Here is a 19,111-nt window from a genome sequence, read left to right as displayed (position 1 = left end):
AAGACCTTTCTCCTGGTGTTCCCTTCTCCCTCAGAACTTTCTTGCAGGGTTGCATCAATGATGCCTTATCCAGAGCCCATTCAGAAGTATTTGTGGATCTCCAAGCTCCATAATCCCAGTGATTTTTCTCACTTCTGAGAATGAAATGCCTGTTGTCATGTGGACTTGCCCCTAAAGGTGACTTTTTCAAAGAAGACTCGGTGCCTTATAAACTTGTCGAGTTACCAGTATCTTATAGCTTATCTACCTAGTCACCCATCAGCCTTCTACCTGGGGGCTCCTTGACTGGCCTCCTTGTTTGGTGTTGTGCCTCCTATCGCTCTGACAGGACACGGAGTCTTAAAAAATAAACAAGCGGTCTCCGAACCTCTGGATGTGCATATTGCCACAGACAGCATCCAATTACAGCCCTGGAGAAAATCTTTCAGCTTTTGTTGAACTAAACTTGGTATTCTGGGCAATAACGGAATGGTTGACCTACAAAGCCCTAGTCAATAAAGTGCCTTACGTCTCCGCCAAAGTATAAAGAATGAATGCTGAAACCCTTTAATGCTAGACCTAAAACATACACAGTGAGGGGCAAGGGCAAATCTCACAAATAATCCAGGGGAATATCACTGTGACATTGTCTATGACCCCAAACCTATTAAGCTGATGGCTGCCTGAGAAGAGTGGTTTTGTGTTTGCTATACAAATACTTGGGAAGATGGGAAGGAGTTCTATTTTCTAGGACTCCAAAACAAAAACTATCTGGATACCATAAGACTACATCAGGATGAACCAGACCCTCAACACAATCACAGTGGTCCCCTAAAGGGGATTGCATGTATGTTTAGGACCCCCTGGGCAACAAGGCAAGACTGCCTGTTACAAGGGCATTACTGTAACTAATGACTAACATTTTGCCAAAATGGACTAGAAGACTCTGTCTGTCTCAGTCACTCCAGCGACTCCAGATCAAAATGCCCGCATTCATCCTTAAAAATGGTGCTGGGAAGAGAAATTATGAAATATTAATAATCTAAGGATAAAGATATGTAGGATTTGAAACTCCGAATTAATACTTCCAAGCTCTTGATGGACCCTTCCCTTTTACTGTCCAACCTGGGAATTCATCAGGGAAGCAGATGCCCCATTATAGACTGTAGTTGTAATTGAGTAACTAAGGGTCATTAAAATGTCAAACAGGCTTCAATGGGGAAGAGATAGATCTGAATCTCCAACTGCTTTGAAGATGAAATCCATGCTCCTAGCTAAAATTAATCGCTCCACTTCTGTTCTAGATTCCAATGCCCTTTGCCTCCTCAAGAATATCACTCCTTCAGGGCTGTCTGGGTGGCTCAGTCGGTTAAGCATCTGCCTGTGGCTCAAGTCATGATCCCAGGGTCCTAGGATGGAGTCCCATATCGTATCAGGTTTCCTTCTCAGTGGGGAGTCTGCTTCTCCCACTGCCTCTTTCTGGACTTGTGCATCCTACCTGTCTCTTGTTCTCTCTCTCAAATAAATAAAATCTTAAAAAAAAAAATCACTCCTTTAATTCTCCCCATCTCTGTCTTGTATTAACAACTTTTAACTCCCTCTTGGATCATTTTCATTAGCATATAAACAGACTATTTTTCCTCATTTTTAAAAAAAGATTTTATTCAGGGGTGCCTGGGTGGCTCAGTGGGTTAAGCCTCTGCCTTCAGCTCAGGTCATGATCTCAGGGTCTTGGAATCGAGCCCAGCATCGGGCTCTCTGCTCAGCAGGGAGCCTGCATCCCCCCCCTCTCCGTCTGCCTCTCTGACTACTTGTGATCTCTGTGTGTGTCAAATAAATAAATAAAATCTTATTTTTAAGATTTTATTCATTTATTTGAGAGAGAGTGAGAGAGAGAGAAAAAGAGCACAAGGGATGGGGCTGGGGAAGGCAGAAGGATAGAGGGAGAAAGAGAGAAGCAGACTCCCTGCTAAGCAGGGAGTCCAATGCAGGACTTGATGCCAAAACTCTGAGATCCTGCCCTAAGTCAAAGGCAGACCCTCAACAGATTGAGTCACCCAGGCGCTCCTTTCCTCTTTTTTTTTTTTTTAAAGCAATCACTTTCCTTTACCCTGTTTTTTCCTAATAATTTCCATTCCATTTCTTTGCTCCCATTTGCAGAAAAATGTCTCAGAATAGTGCCCTATAATCATGGTCTTCGGGTTCTTCCCTCCGTTTTTCGCAAATCGTGGCCATCTGGCATTTACTCCTACCACTCCACCACCAGAGTGCTCTCACCACGGTCACTAATGACCTTCTAGTGGCTAAAGTGGACGGCCAGCTCATCCTACTTGAAAATAGCATGAGCACCTGACCAAGCAGACCACTCCCTTTTCGGACACTTTCTTCACTAGGCTTCTGGGACAACATGCGCTTGGCTTTCTCCTACTCCTCCGGTCACAGCTCGATCTCCTTTGTTGCTTCCTCCTCAACTCTCTTGGTTGTTCACGTTGGAGTGCCCCAGGGGTCAGTCTTAGCCCTTCTCTTCTCCCTCTACACACTCTCTCTTGAGCAGCCGATGTGGACTTATAGCTTTAAATATGCTATTAATTCCACATGTTTATTTCTAGCCCAGACCTTTCTCTCCAACTCCAGACTGACTTCATTGTCTCTTCAGATTTTCTACAGGGACATTGAACAAACTCAGACTCAAAACATGTCCGAAGCGGAACACCGGTTCTTCCTCTACAAGCCTACCTGCACTTCTCGCCTTCCTCATCTCGGTTGATGGCAACTCCGTCCTCCCCGCACTCTGGTCGAAGAACTTTGAGTCGCTCTGATTCTTCTCATTCTCTCCCTCCCCACACCAAATCCCCTAGAGAAGTCTATTGGCTTGTCCTTTTTAAAATGTCAGATTTGGGCTGCCTGGGTGGCTCAGTGGATGAAGCCTCTGCCTTTGGCTCAGGTCATGATCTCAGGGTCCTGGGATCGAGCCCCGCATCGAGCCCGGCATCTGGCTCTCTGCTCTGCAGGGAGCCTGCTTCCCCCCCCCCCACCTCTCTGCCTACTTGTGATCTCTGTCTGTCAAATAAATAAAATCTTTAAAATATATAAATAAATAAAAATGTTGGATTCTGACTGCTTCTCACTGCCTTCTCTAAGCCACCGTCATCTTTTACTTAAAATTACATTGTCACCCAACATATTTCTTAGTTTAAATCCTTCAAACAGCAGTCAGAATGATCCACTTAAACCCAAAATAGATCATATGATGCTTCAGCTCCAAATCTTTGGTGACTCCATTTCACCCAGAGAAAAAGCCTTTGTTACCACAGTGGCCTATAAGGTCCATATAATCTGGGATCCCCTCTTCCTTCCGGTCATAACTGCTCCTACAATGTTGCTCTCCTTCCTGGCTTTGGTTTTTGTTTGTTTTTATTTTTGTTTTTGTGTTAAGTATTATCTCATTCCCTGTGGTGGTTTCTTTCACTGTTCCCGCAGCCTGAATACTTTCCCCTCTGGCTAACTTTCTCACCTTCTTCATGCCCTTGGTCTTGCCTTGTTTGCATGACAAAGCCTATCCAGATCACCCTGTTCAAGACCTCAATCTAATCCCTACTCCCACCCAGCAATCCTGATTCCACTTGGCCTACTTTTTTTTTTAATTCCATACCTTTATGGAATTTTTACCTAACATACTATATAATTCACTTATTGTTTCTTTCTATATCCCTTCTGCAGGAATATGAAATCATACAGGCAGGGATCTTTTTCCCCCCCTACATATATATCCTAAGTGCCTATAACAGTGCCTGACACATTGTAAATGAACTCAATAAATATTTGTTGAAATGTAGGCCTGGCCCATGAAAGCCTGATTCTTTTAGGTAAAAGCCATGAGTACACGTAATCCCAGAAGGAAAGCTTCTAGCACCGTCTTTGGGGCTGCTAGAGGCACTCCTGTCCAATCCATTGCTGACCCCTGCTGGAACCCACTGACCAAATTGCCTTCCCTCTCTTGACTGGATGAGTGGGCCTAGAACTCCTTGGGGACCAGCAGAGTGACAGGATACTGCTGATACCCTCTGATGCCATTTACTTGTGCTATGAATACCCTGCTCAGAGCCAGTGTTTTTCATGTCATCCTTCCTTTCCCTTGAGCTTTTCTGGATTCTAGGGGTCTGCAGAAGACTGACTAAACTTCCTCTGGTTTTATTTCTATTTTGTAGGTACGTTCTCTTATTAAGACCCGATTAGTTAGAGGGAAGTGAAACCTTGTTCTTAGCTCCACCTTCAGAACTAATAACTTGATCTTTAACCAGACTAAAAATGGGTGTGGGGGAGGTGTTTTGAAAAATATTAATGTAATTTTTCTTTTCCCCTTATTTCCTCCCATATGACCATTCCCTTTTTACCCAGAGGCATCTATTTGCCTCAGAGAATATCGTGATTGTTAGAGCAGGAATGCAAAGGTAAATAATGATTCTAGTTCAGCTATTGAAGCCTAGAGCTAAATAATAGTCTTAAAAGCTTTGTTGGGAAAGTAAAGGAAGTTCTGAATTATAAACACACTTAGATATTAAGAGGAAAGCCTGTAGCCTGGACAGAAAGTTTTACTATAATCAATAGGTAAAGTGAACTTGGCATATGATGGTGGGAAGTTGCCACCTCCTGAAGGAGTAAATGAAGTGTTCTTCTAGTTGGAAGAGCCAAGGAAGGGGGAAGGTTAGAGAAGTTGAGACTAGGCTTACTTGGTGCTTTGTTGACTTAGAAGGCCTCCATCAGCCCCTTCATTCCTTGGGCTTTGGCCCAGAATGGGGAAGAGGGATACAACATCAGGATACCCAGATAAGTTGAGGTAGAATCTGGAACATCTAGAATGGTCCTTCACTTCCACTCCATGTTCAGTGTCGTGCTTGGCAATATGGTACCATTCCAGGAGTAATTCTGAAATGGCTGTGAGGTGGTTAGGCAGATGGACCTGTGTCTGTTACAGTTCTCTGTGGCCTTGGAGTGTGTGGAGAGGAGCCAGTGTTTTTCATGTCTTGGTAAGAGGGTCCAAAATTGTTGGGAGAACCCAAGGTCCTGACGAGGTCTGCATTTGATAAGACCAAGTCTCTCCATAGAAACCACATAATGAGAGGCTGCGACAGAAACATAGGTTCCAGCAGTATGAGAAAGGCAGCCAAAAGAACCCAATAGGACTTGTTCCAACTCATAGGGCACAAGCACTATATGCCTAGGGATTCCCGGAACAGCCACACAGCATGGAAAATGAGTGAAGACCATAGGACAACACAGAATACAGTCCTGACACTGCTTCCCTTTCTGCCCTCAAAGGAACACATAAGCTCCCAGCATTCAGAAACCAGGGTAGGAAAGGAGGAAAAAGACCCTTGAAATGAGTCAGCCCTAAGAGAGAGTCTGACAACTTTAGATTTTTCCTCTATCATTAAAGAAGTGGGAGCATGTTTAATATGGTAAGGTTAGCAGTTAGCAGATGGCGGTTAGCTACCATCCTGTAAATGTTTGTATATTTTAAGATTGTTTTTTATTTTCTTCCCCTTTACTAAACTAGAATATTCTGAAAGGGGAACTAGCATTTTAGGTCAAGTTTTGTGGAAAAATGAGAGAGTCAAAGAATATTCTGAAGGAGAAGAAGGGAAAGAAGTGCCTTGGGATTGGGGGGTGGGTAGTTTCCTGAGGGCATTTTAGTTGGGTTTAGTCCCCTTGGGATCTAACCTTTGTTAGCATTCCCCCCCCCTCCCGCAGTGAATTTAGACAATGGGTCTAAATTTTGGAATGGGTCTTTGACTTTCTAGTGAGGGATGGGGGAGGAACCCCTTGTCCAAGTCCTGGGATAGGTTCTAGAACTCCTGAGCTGACATCCCTAATATATGGGCAAAATAGGTCTTGATTGCTTTAGATCCTTAAGTCCGAAACTGTCGGTCCATAGGAAATCTTTGCCCCATGAATGTTTTGGACTTCAAATTTGGTTTTGACTGATATTTTGTCAAACCTCCTTTTATTAACATTTGCCTAGTATATCATTTCCTACTTTACCATCTGCTTTTCTTTTTTAACAAATAGTGTTTTCCCCTCCTAGAAAATATCATTAAACTGTTAACTTAATGTAAGCAATACATGAAGATATTCTCCTTTTAAAAGAACAAAAGCATTAAACACATAAGGCTAAAGACTGCCAGAGTGTCTCAGTCCTGGCTCTTTCTTTAAATTGCTTGTTGTTATCTTTTGACCACTTTTTTGGGTCCTTATCTCTTACATCTTTGGGACTTTATATATTCTGGATATTAATCCAGTGCCTGTTAATTTTTTTTTTTTTTTCTCAGAGTGTAGCTTGATCTTTAACTTGGTGTAGGTTTTCAGATAGAAAACGTCTTGGAAAAGAACCTAGATGTCCATCAACAGATGAATGGATAAAGAAGATGTGGTATGTATATATATATACGTATATACATACAATGGAATACTATGCAGCTATCAAAAGAAATGAAACCTTGCCATTTGTGACAACCTGGATGGAACTAGAGGGTATTGTGCTGAGCAAAATCAGTCAATCAGAGAAAGACAATTATCATATGGTCTCCCTGATATGAGGAAGTTGAGAGGCAATGTGGGGGGGTTTGGGGGGCAGGAAAGGAATAAATGAAACAAGATGGGATCAGGAGGGAGACAAACCATAAGAGACTCTTAATCTCACAAAACAAACTGAGGGTTGCTGGAGGAAGGGGGGTAGGGAGAGGGTGGTTGGGTTATGAACATTGGGGAAGGTATGTGCTATGGTGAGTGTTGTGAAGTGTAAACCTGGCGATTCACAGACCTGTACACCTGGGGCTAATAATACATTAAATGGTAATAAAAAAATAAAAAAAAATTAGAAAATGTCTTGGAATTTTTATGTAATTAAATCTATCTCTTCCCTCTTTGAATTTTTTTTTTTCTTTTGACAGACAGAGATCACAAGTAGGCAGAGAGGCAGGCAGAGAGAGAGAGGAGGAAGCAGGTGCCCTACTGAGCAGAGTGCCCAATGCAGTGCTCAATCCCAGGACCCTGGGATCATTACCTGAGCTGAAGGCAGAGGCTTTAACCCATTGAGCCACTCAAGTGCCCCTCCCTCTTTGAATTTTTATTTAAAAAATTTATGTGTCCTGGATGTCTCAGCCAGTTAAGCCTCTGCCTTCGGTTCAGGTCATGATCTCAGGATCCTGGAATCGAGCCCTGCATCAGACTCCCTGCTCAGAAGGAGTGTCTGCTTCTCCCTCTTCCTCTCCCCCTGCTCCTGTGCTCACTCGCTCTCTCTCTCTCAAATAAAATCTTTAAAAAAATTTGTGTGTGTCCTTGGTAAGAAAGTCTTTCTTATCTGCTACGATAATTCCCAGGTTTTTTTTCTTACTAATATTTTTATGGCTTAAATGTTTAGATATTTATCATCTGAAATTTATTTTTCTGAAAGATTTGAGATAGAAAGTAATTTTGTGTTTTGTTACTTTGTTTCATCATGAAAAGCCAATTATCTCAAAAGCATTAACAAACTAGTCCAGCTTTTCTCCACTGATCTGAAGTGCCACTCTCATATGCCAAACTCTTCTATATTCACAGATACGTTTCTGAGTTCTTCATGCAATTCCACTTAGCTGCACTTTATCACACTGTTTTAATGACCAGACCACAGCTTTGTAATATTTTGATATCTGTAAAGCAATTCTTCCTCATTTTCCCTCCACAATCTACTATAATATTTCCTTGAAAAAGTTTCATGAAACATCTTTTTGGGGTTTTGACTGGAATTGCATTGAGTGTGTAAATTTGAGAAAAAGACTGACATCTTTATACTATTGAGTTTTACCACCCACAGATACAATATTTTTCTCTACATAGTCATATTTTCTTTTACGTCATTCAGTAAAAGTTTTATAGTCTTACCTATAAAGGTTCTTTATGTTACTAATTGCTACCGTATACGCTATCAGTCTATTACCTTTTCTGATTGATGACTGCTGGCATATAAAAAAGACATTGATTTTTCTTTCTTCAATTAATGAAGTGAATTATATTGATAGATCTGTTATTGAATTAATATTGCATTTTTAGATAAATTTCAACGATCGTAATCCATTATTTTTTCATTCACTGTTGGATTAGAATTTCTAATATTTTATTCAGGATTTTTGCACCCATCTTCATAAATAAAAGTGGTTAGGGTTTTTTGTTTGCTTGTTTTGTCTCTCACTTGTTTTGGTACTACAGTTAATTTAACTACATCATATAATGTAATTTGGATAATTTAAATTGAATAATTTATTAAAGATGGAAATTACCTATTTCTTGAAAATTTAGAGAATTTGCCTATGCAACCACCTAGACCTAATGCCATTTTGGAGACTACATCTTTGATTGCCATTTCGATTTCTGATTTTTCTACATTTTCTTAGACTATCTTAAAGTTTCTATTTTCCTATAAAATTACCCATATTTTTCAACTCTATTGATATAAAGTTTGTTTGCATTTTTCTGTTATGATTTCTTTTTTTTTTTTTAAGATCTTATTTATTTATCAGAGAGAGAAAGGGGGAGAGAGCGACTACAGGCAGACAGAATGGCAGGCAGAGGCAGAGGGAGAAGCAGGCTCCCCGCTGAGCAAGGAGCCCGATGTGGGACTCGATCCCAGGATGCTGGGATCATGAACCGAGCCGAAGGCAGCTGCTTAACCAACTGAGCCACCCAGGCATCCTGTTATGATTTCTAAAACCTGCTCATGTGCTACATGATTTTACATCTTTTTAATTCCTGATAAGTTTTTTGTGTTTTTTCTCTTTTTTTCTTAATCATACTTCCCTAGTTTTAAAAACTAGGCTTTTAAAAGTTTTACTCATCAGTTCTCATTTTTTCTTTCTGTTTCACCAAGTTTGGCTTTTATCTACAGCATGTCTTTCAACCTTTCTTCATTATTACCCTCTAAGAGACTTTCAAGACATTTTTTTCTTGATCATCATCTCCAACTCCTCCCCACCTAAACTACCTAAAAAGTGTATATGTATTTATGTGGTACGGTCTTTTGAAGGGCCACAATCATTGTAATATTAAATATGTTTTGACCCCTCAAGAACCAATTTTTGCTACCTTGGGGGCGATATCTTCCATAATGAGAATGCATAGTTCGTGGGAATGTCTACTTTCTTTGGGTTTGCTTTCCTTTTCCTTTGGAGATGAAAGCTTAGTTCATTCACTTTCAATTTTTTTTTTTTAAAGATTTTATTTACTGGGGTCCCTGGGTGGCTCATTTGGCTAAGCATCTGCCTTCGGCTCAGGTCATGATCCTAGAGTTCTAAGATCGAGCTCCTTGTCAGGCTCTCTCTGCTCCGCAGGACCCTGCTTCTCCCTCTGCACCCTCCCTCCCCCCACATGTGTGTGTGTGTGTGTGTTCTTGTTCACTCACTCTCTCTTGTTCACTCTCTCTCTCTCTCTCTCTCTCTCAAATAAATAAAATTGGAGAGAGAGTCAGAGTGAGAGAGAGCAAGAGAGCCGGGGGAGCAGGAGGAACAGGAGAGGGAGAAGCAGACACCTCACTGAGCAAGGAGCCCTAGGCAGACGCTTCAGAGCCAGAAGCACCCAGGCGCCTCTCTCTCTCTTTTTTTTTTTTTTTTTTTTGATAAACAACTTAAGGCTATAAAGAACATTTCTTCTTGTTTGTTTTCATGCATCCCAGAAGTTTTGCTATGTAGTGCTTTTGGTTTTCATTCAGGTCTAAATTTTGTAATTGTCTCTGCTGCTGAGTCATGTAGAGGTTTGCTTTTACATTTCCCAATACATGCGTTTTGGTTATATTTTTGTTGTATTTTTATGTGATTACCTGCCTGGACTATTTAAAGACTATACTTTTAAAGACTATTTATCTCACTATATGGTCAATAGAAATGCCTGTGATCTTTGAACACTAAGTTTGCTATAGGCTTGTGACGGATACTCTTTATTAATGTAGGAAATCATCTTTTTTTGTTACTAGTTTGCCAAAGTGTTTTCTTTTTCCTTTTTCTTTTTTTAAAAATATTTTATTTTTATTTATTTGACAGAAAGAGACACACAGAGAGAGGGAACAGAGTAGGGGGAGTGGGAGAAGGAGAAGCCGGCTTCCCACTAAGCAGGGAGGCCGACACGGGACTCCATCCCAGTACCCTGGGATCATGACCTGAGCCCAAGGCAAACATGTAACAACTGAGCTATTTAGGTGCCCCTACGAAGGTGTTTTCAAATTATATCACAAATTGGTGTTGAGTTTTCAAAAATACTTATTTTGGAATCAAATGAGATGATCATGCTTATTTCTTCCCGATTCCTGTTAAAAACTTTGATCTATTATATGTTTCTTCCACCCTATGCTTTCCCTTGGAGACCTCACTCTGTATGTTCTCTGAGCCATAGTTGTAGTCCTATTCCATTTCTTTCCTTATTTCTTTTTTTTATTTCAGAGAAAGAGAGAAAGGAGCAGAGGGAAAGGGACAAGCAGACTCCATTCTGAGCGCAGAGCCTGACTCAAGGCTGGATCCCAGGACTCTGATGTCACAACCTGAGTCGAAATCAAGGGTTTTATGCTGAGCCACCCAGGCACCCCAAATATTCCTATTCCACTTCAATGGTGATATTCCTGAGACTAACCAAAAATGTTGAAAGTATTGTCTACATATTCTGTATCCAACATATCCCAGTGTTAAAAGGATGATTTTTCTAATGGTTTATCTATAGATTTAGGTAGGTACCTCTCAATATTCCCATGGACCTGAGATTCCTGGCAGAAGTATGCACTCTTGTTTTCTGAGAGCTCATCTTCTTCTATTAGATCTGACTGCATTCCAGGCACCTCCTCCAACCTATTAATGACCAAACTACCACCCTCTTATATATCTTACCTTTAATATGGGTTAGCTTCTGGCCTTTTTAAAATTTCCCGTTTGTATTGTCAATTAAGAACATCACCTTTCTTCTAAAGAAATCCTTCCCTTCCTCCAGTTCAATCAACCTGTCTTTATCCATTTTTTACCCTCCCACTCTTCCATTTTGACTTCCAGATCTAAACATATATTTGAGACAAATACAATTCCTATTTTATTTCCTCAAGACTTGATTCCTAAGAAAAGAAGAATTTAGGCACACCCTTTAAAAAATAGCCTTCCTATTCTTTGGGGTTATAATGGCATGGCTTCTCTCTATCCCAAGCCCATATACAACAAACATTTGCATCCTCTTTTTTTATATTTATGATTAAAATCCACTATCCCTCTGTGACAAAACAGATTGAGTTCCTGAAATTTCACTGTCAGGGTTTATATAGTCCACATACCTGGCACCAACTTGGGACAAAAACAGAAGTTGACGCTGGGTACCCCTTGTGAAATAAAGAACTTGGTCCCTCCCATGGTTCTCTTCCTGGGAGAGAGAATTACATAAAGAATGTAATTCAAATCAAGATGAAAGGCAACAGGGCACCGGGGTGGTTCAGTCAGTTGAGTTTCTGCCTTCAGCTCAGGCCATGATCCCAGAGTTCTGGGATGGAGCCCCACATAGGGCTCCCCACTCAGCAGGGAGTCTGTTTCTTTCTCTCCCCTCTCCAGCTCATGTTCCCTCTCTCTCAAATAAATAAAAAAATCTTTTTTTAAGAGAGTCTTAAATTTAAAAAAAATTTTTTTTAAAAAGTAGAGGGAGAAGCAGGCTTCCCGCTAAGTAGGGAGCCTGATGGGATGCGGGGCTCAATTTCAGGACCCTGGGATCATGGTCTGAGCTGAAGGCAGACGCTTAACACCTGGGCCGCCCAGGCTCCCCAAATAAAAATCTTAAAAAAAAAAATAGTAAAAAGATAAGAGAGAACCAAATTGGGTGAAACTGATCTAATGCCGCCTGCTAATCCCCAGCACAATTTTAGGGATAGACTCTGCTAAGCTTTCGTTTTGAAGTTCACACAGAACTTATGCCATTTCACCTTAAAGTCCTCATCTACAATTCTGGCTGACAATAAAGGCAGCACAAATTGTTTTATTCAACAGTGCTTCCCCTGGGACACCTGGGTGGCTCAGTCAGTTAAACATCCGACTCTTGATTTCAGCTCAGGTCATGGTCTCAGTGTCTTGGGATCAAGCCACTCGGACTCACTGCTCAGTTTGGAGTCTGCTTCAGGATTCTCTTTCTCCCTCTGCCCCACCCTGTGCTCTCTTTCAAAAAAACAAATCTTTTTTTTTTTTTTTTAATGGTGTTTCTCCCTTCTGCAACAAGTTTGCCTCAATTATATCTATGTGAACCAAGATCAGCCACAGTGGCCTAGGCAGCCTACTTTCACAGAGTCCTATGTCCAGTACCTCTAAAAAGGTAGCTTGGGTATGAAAGCTAGTTACTATAAGCTGCTAGGACATGAAAAGGTCAAAGAACTGAATGGTCCAAGATCATTAACGTGCCAAAGACCTATACCATGGCACACCAGACGTCCCATCTCCACATGTCTTATTTTAGTTCCTTAATTTCTATCAGAGTGCTTATTTCCCAAGATATATAGCCAAAGCATATTTGCATGTGTTGGGGCTTAAGGGAGAAAATTTATCACATTCCCTTCCTCTCTCAGTTCTCAACCACCTAGGTAATAGGTCTAGGAATCAGACTAATAAAGATCAAAATATCAGTATTTTGAGGCATCTGGGTGGCTCAAACCTGGGTGGGTTAAAGCCTTTGCCTTCGGCTCAGGTCATGGTCTCAGGGTCCTGGGATTGAGCCCCATATCGGGCTCTCTACTTAGCAGAGGGCCTGCTTCCTCCTCTCTCTCTGCCTACTTGTGATCTCTGTCAAATAAATATTTTAAAAATCAATATTTTGTTGATGAAGCTGTATCTATGGCCAGAATTGGGCTTTCTAATACCATCTGCTGCTCCAATTCCTCATATTTGGATGACCTACCCAAAGGAGAATATATAAAGGAAACACCTGGAGTGCTGCAAGGGGGCATGGCTGCTCCAAATGTGGAATCAGAAAGAGGTGCTCTTCAGACCTGCCTCTAGAAGGCAGGTCTGGGCCTCGACAGGTGTGCTTGCTAAGTGAAAGCTGGATCTGAATGTACTGCATACACATTGCAGGTAAAAAGGTACAAGAGAAAGAAGGGAGTGTAGAGTGCACGTGTGTGCATGCACACATCTGTGTGCCCCTGTGGATAGGGGCAAGGTCTTTATTCTTCACACCCTCCCAGCAGGGACTGGGGATCCAATTCTCTTGCACCCAAGATCTAACCTGGAATTCATTCCCAGCTCCCAAACCAGAATTCAGGAAGAGTCCTGTCAGTAGATTCTGTTAATGGCTTTGGTTATTCCTACATCAGAACTCAGGATGGCTGGGGTGGGGAAGGGCCCAGAGGTTCAGGTGACCCTAACCAATCCCCACACTCAGTAGCTAATTGAGCTCCACCTGTTTAATAAAAAGAAGCAAAAGAAACATCAATAAAACTAGGAAGCCCTTTTCAAGACAATTCACTAATAATTGCTTTTCAAGAGCTGTCTGGCTGCCCGAGTGAAAGGATAACAATATCCAAGACTAAGAAAGACTAGCTTATGGGACACATGGGAGGCTCAGTTGTTTAACATCTGCCTTTGGCTCAGGTCATGATCCCAGGGTCCTGGACTGAGTCCTGCATCAGGGTGTTCCTTGCTCAATGGAAACCTGCTTCTCCCTCTGCCCCTCCCCCTGCTTGTGCTCCCCCCTCCTTCCTTGCTCATTGAGGATCCTCCTTCTCCCTCTGCGCCTTCCCCTGCTTTTGCTTCCCTCTCCTTCCTTGCTCAGTAGGGAGCCTCTGCCCCTCCCCCTGCTTGTGCTCTCCCCCCACCCCCAATAAATAAATAAAATCTTTAAAACAAACAAACAAACAAGACTAGCCTATAAATCTTGCCTCCATCATCTGGCTACTTGGAGTGTTTTGAGTGGCCCCCTCCCCACCATCCCAAGTCCTAAGAGTCATCATTGGAAGACACACCACACTTAGGTTGTCAGAGACCATCCCCAGACAAAAGTCCCCCAGGTCAAAGAACCCAAATAAGGACACTGTTTAGAAGCTTGAGATTCAAAAGTTATTTATCAAAGGGTAGTTGAAAAAGCCAAGCATTCTTGAGCCCAATTCCAGAATAGTCAGTGGGAGTCTCTCTCCTGTTAGCTTCGTTGTTCATCTATCCAATGGCAGATCTTCTATTGAAGAAGACAAAGGGGAAATGACAATGCTCAAGGGGGTCCAGAGTGCCCTTCCCATCCAGTCCCAGCTGAGGAGACAAACAGAGCAAAGGGAAGACTCTTCCCGTCACCAAAAACCCACCTACACAATTGGGGGCCTCCTCCTCCCATATGCAACTCATAAAGAGCCCCACTCACCCTGCTTAGTCTGCATCAGGAAACACTGAACTCTTCAAAGTCATAGGGCATACCCTTTGGGTCCTTCTTAAGAATCCTTCCCTCACTTAGTGCAGGAGCACCTAGTAGAGTCCCAATGTCAAATTTGTATCACTCACTCTCTCAAGGAAAATATAATGCCCAGGACCAGAGGAAGAATAGAATTGGCACTGAAAATTAATCTACCAGGTCAAAAGACAAAGTCTCTCCCCAAATGTCAAACAGTCATTCCCACTGTAGGTCCACATGGTGTGGAAGGAGGAAATGGACTCAACCTGCTAGGAAAAGGGCTTTCGGGTTAAACAAAACAGGCAAAGTGTTCAGCAGGGACTGGACATTAGAAGGAACTTAGAAGTGACAGGGATTAGGGAGGGAGGGGATACTGGTGGCAGGAAGGGAGAGTGGTGTCCTTTGACTAAGGGCCCAGAGAGAGAGAGAGAGAGAAAGAGAGGAGGTGAGGTAACCAAGTCTGAGGGAATGAGTCACTTAGAAAGCCAGATACCTAAATGCTAGTCCCGGCTTTTGTCAGCAACTCAGCATGAGACTTTAAACTTATCTAGGCTTCGATGTCTTCATCTGCAAAACAGGGAAAAGCAGTTTGCTTACCTAGATGCTGTTATGGTCCTTTGAGACTATGACACCCTCCACAAATGAGATTGAGGGACTATTACAAGACATTCAGGAGGGGGCCTGCAAGGACCTTACCAGAGCAGGAAATTCCTTTCAGCCCCATCTCTAGTAAAAGGGTCACATGTATACACATTCACACATACAAAAGCAGAGTGGCCGACAACTTCATTCATAGCAGCAGAGATACGTATAGAAAAATAAATACTGCTGATGCTTGAGTCCTGCATTGGGGCAGAAGGGTCCTGAGGGTGTAACTCAGAGGGACTCCAAAGTAAAGGGAGAAGGGTCCTCTTATTTGATAATAATTTTCACCTTGCTATTCCTTCCCAAAATCCAGGACAACCAGATCTTTGGAGAAAGCCACTCTCATCTTTCCCTCCCCAAACCATCAACTCATTTGCTGCAAAAACAAAAATGCACACTTCCCAAGGGAAATAAACCCCTCATTAGCCACTAAGAAATGAACAGAGTCTACCACACCTGAGATTACTTGGACTGGGCAACTGGAACCACATGCCCCTATTTCCCTGAATATTCACAATGGTCCTGAAAGGTCTTATTTTGGACCCATCTCACCCAAAGTCACCTGAGGGTGAAAGGGGAACTAGCCTGGACCACTCTCATTTCTGGTGCATTTACGGTTGTTTCCAAATTTTTAAACCAAACTTACTGTAAGAGTGAACCAGGAAATTTCCCTCCACGAGTAGGAATCCAAATGGGAAGAAAGGCTACTACGCAAGTGCAGGGTTCCAAACCATGCAACAGGATCTGCAAACAAACTCGCACCGCTCCCAGACACCAAGAAGCATCTCCCAGTCATACATTCACATGGACTCTTACATGGCCTCTCCTAGCAGAGGTAGCTGGGGCAATTGGGGAGTGGAGGACAGCAACCTCCCATCAACCTGGGTTCCCTGTTTAAAAGATACTAAAAATAAATTAGTAAACATTGCTATTTACAGAAATAGAAATCATTTCTGTTTCCAAAGGCCTCTCACCACCCCAGTCCTGGACATTTCCAAGACTGCCACCCCTGACACCCTCTCCAAGGTCCGCCCTGGTGAGTGGGTAAGACACCAGAGTCCTTTGAGACTGGGAGCTCCTCAGGCACCTGAGAATTCCAGTTTCACATCTCTGGTTCCAGGGAAGGGAGAATCTTCAGGACTCTGGAGAGTACCGGGGTTCACCCCTTCTCACCAGTTCCAAGGGGCCGTCTTGAGGCAACCCTTCTTTTTAGGTCGATATACGTGTTGTAAGAATTCCTGCTGTTTTCAGGCCCCCAGTCCCTCCCCAGGGTCCAACGTGCCTGCCTGGACCGACCCTCGAAGCAGAGGAACCAGTCTTGTGCCTTGGTCTAATGACTCTGGGAAAAGAGGGACGGGCAAAGAAAAGGCAGGGACAACGGCCTGGGGGGATCGTCCTGCCGGGGACGACTAACAGCAATGACTGTCAGACAGGCAGGTGGTGAGGCTGGGCGCCTGGCCGGGGTCGGAGCCGGAGCTGTCCACCGTGCTGGTGGGTTGCGAGTCGACGCGGGGAGTGCGACGGCGCCCGCGGTACTCGATCATGTCGGGATGATAGGCTGGGTGGCGGCGAGCGTGCTTGGTCAGATGGTCGCTCCGGGAGAACTGCTTGGGGCAGAGGGGGCAGGAGAAGCGCTTCTCGCCCGTGTGCGTCCTGTAGTGGCGGGCCAGCTCGTCGGAGCGCGTGAACTTCTTGTCGCAGTCGAGCCAGTCGCAGGAGAAAGGGCGCTCACCCGTGTGGGTGCGCTGGTGGGACTTCAGATGCGACGACTTGTAATAAGCTTTGTTGCAGCCCGGAAAGGGGCAGCGATGGCGCTTGGCAGCGGGTGTCACCGGCCTCCGACGGGGCACTGGACCTGTGGCGGGGGCGGGGCCGGCCCCAGGGGCCTCCCCGGGGACCTCCCCGGGGACCACAGGCGCTCCGGGGACGTCTGGCGCTCCAGGAACCCCGAGCTCGCCGGAGGAGTGCGCGGGTCCGGAGATCTCCGCGGCGCTGCTGGCCGGGGCCAGCTCTGAGCCCAGGGTCGGGCCGGAGCCCCGGGTCGGGCCGGAGGAGCCGGACGAGGCGCGCAGAGCTTCCCCCGAGTTCTCCCCGAAGCCCTCCCCAGAGCCGCCGCGCAAGTCAGCCAAGACGCTTGCAGCCAGCAGGTGGGGCGCGGCGCCGCCCGCGCCGGGGCTGGGGGCGGGGACCTGGGGGAGCGGGGGGACCGACGCGGGTCCCGGTAGCCCCGGACCCGGCAGAGCGGACTCCGGCGGCGCCGCACCCACCTCCGAGCCGGCGGCTCCGCCCGCGCCCTCGGGGTCCGGCGGGCGGCGGTGAACCACGGCGCCCGCGGACATGGACACCAAGCACTCAGCGGCGAAGTAGTCCAGGCACGCCACGGCGGCGGACATGCTGGCACCGCCGGGCCGCCGGCGAGCGCCGTCCGAGCGCGGCCGGCCGCGGGCGAGAGAGTTCTCGGGAGCGTCCGTCCCGCAGCCTCGGAGCGAGAAGCAGGAGGCCCGGTGCGCGCCGCCCGCCGCCCGGCGCCGCCGCCGCCGCCCGCGCGGAGCCCGCCCCGCCTGACGCGCCCCTGACGCACCGGAGCCCGCGGGGGCGGCGGGACCCGCCCCGGCCCGCAGGACACCCCCTTGGAACGCGGGGCCCACCGGGCTAAGTCATTTTTAACAGCCTAAGAAATTATCTTGTCTTCGCTTTCTTGCCTCTGCTGGTGAGCCAGGTAATTTTAATAAAGAGAAAACTCCCCGATCGTAACTTCTGGGCAGCCTGCCGGCTTCGCCGCCCCCCCCCCGTCCCCCCCGCCGCGCCCGCTGGTCCTCCGCCAGCGGGGTGTCCGGCGGAGTCCGAGAAACTTTTTTTTTTTAAGGAAAAAAAATGCTAATACCTGATATGTCTTTCGATTCATAATTACGATCGTGAGTTGAGCGGGCTGGAATTACATTTCATTTCTCTCCACCGCTGTCAGACCAAATTTAAAATAGCCCCAAGTCTGCATCAAAAAAAAGTTTTCTCATTTAACAGTTCCACTGTTAATCCGGAGTCGGTACCAATTCCCTAAATAGATCCACTACGTAGCTATTAATTAATAGCATTTTGAACCAGAAACATTTCTAACCTTGAAAAAGCAAAGAATCCTCTCATGGTTGAAATTGAAACTTAAAATCCTTTGAGTAACGATTTAACTATTCAACCAACGAAAGAAAAATGCATGTTTAAACTGCATTAACCTGTCACAGGCATACAAACAAATTTCCACGCTGAAATATAAATTATAGACTAGCAGCGAGATAAACACATTAAAATGGACTCCCACAATTTTAATAATAGAAAGTCACGTTTCCAATTAGGCAACATCTTTTATTTTTCTTTTGAAAAAATTAAAAATAAGAAAAATGCAGCAAATGATATAGAATTGTTCCTTGTGATTTTGCAGGGTTTTCTTTTTATGTGATCAGGTATATGTTTGATTTTTTTTTTTTTTTTTGCATTTCATTGCTTTTTATCCTCCCTTGATTTTTGAAAAATTAAAAACACATAGAAAAGCAAACAGGATAATTTCTAAAAATAGTCATAGCACGGCTTTTGATGTATACAGGCTTTACTTACATAGTGTTGAATTATGTGCATTTCATTTGTGATTCTTCAGTACTTTTTCTTTTGGAAATTAAAAATACATATACATCAAGAATAACATACATTCGTGTATTTACTTCCTAGAATAATCAAATGTAAAATATTTGTCATGCTTGCTTCAGGGTTTTTTTAAATTTATATTAAAAGATTGCAGATAGAACTAAATGTCACTTTATTTCCCTCCCTAATTCAACTTTCTGCCTCCTTACTTCCCTAGGTAATCAGTATTATAAAGAGTGTATTCTTCCAGCATTTATTATTATACCTTTATTACCTAATTACTTATATATTTATATGTAAATATATATACCCATGCTTGTGTATTTTAAATTTTCTTTATAAATGGTATACTAGTGTACATGTCATTTTGCAACTTACTTTTTCTCCTCAATATGATTTTGACAACTATCCATGTTGATACTTATAGAATCTGCTTTATTCA

At 44.0% G+C, this 19,111-nt stretch overlaps 1 protein-coding gene across 1 annotated transcript; it reads right to left on the bottom strand.

The window, feature by feature from the left end:
- Positions 1-16,255: 16,255 nt before the first annotated feature.
- On the bottom strand, positions 16,256-17,429 carry KLF14 (KLF transcription factor 14; the record flags this gene model as incomplete). Its single annotated transcript, XM_082691724.1, has 1 exon — positions 16,256-17,429. The coding sequence occupies one exon, from the start codon at positions 17,427-17,429 to the stop codon at positions 16,446-16,448; it is 984 nt and encodes a 327-aa protein (XP_082547850.1). The 3' UTR covers positions 16,256-16,445.
- Between the last annotated feature and the right edge of the window lie 1,682 nt (positions 17,430-19,111).

This window comes from Mustela nivalis (genome assembly GCF_964662115.1).
Source record: "Mustela nivalis genome assembly, chromosome: 12".
In the NCBI taxonomy this organism is placed as follows: domain Eukaryota; kingdom Metazoa; phylum Chordata; class Mammalia; order Carnivora; family Mustelidae; genus Mustela; species Mustela nivalis.
This window is presented reverse-complemented; position numbering and strand designations above follow the sequence as displayed.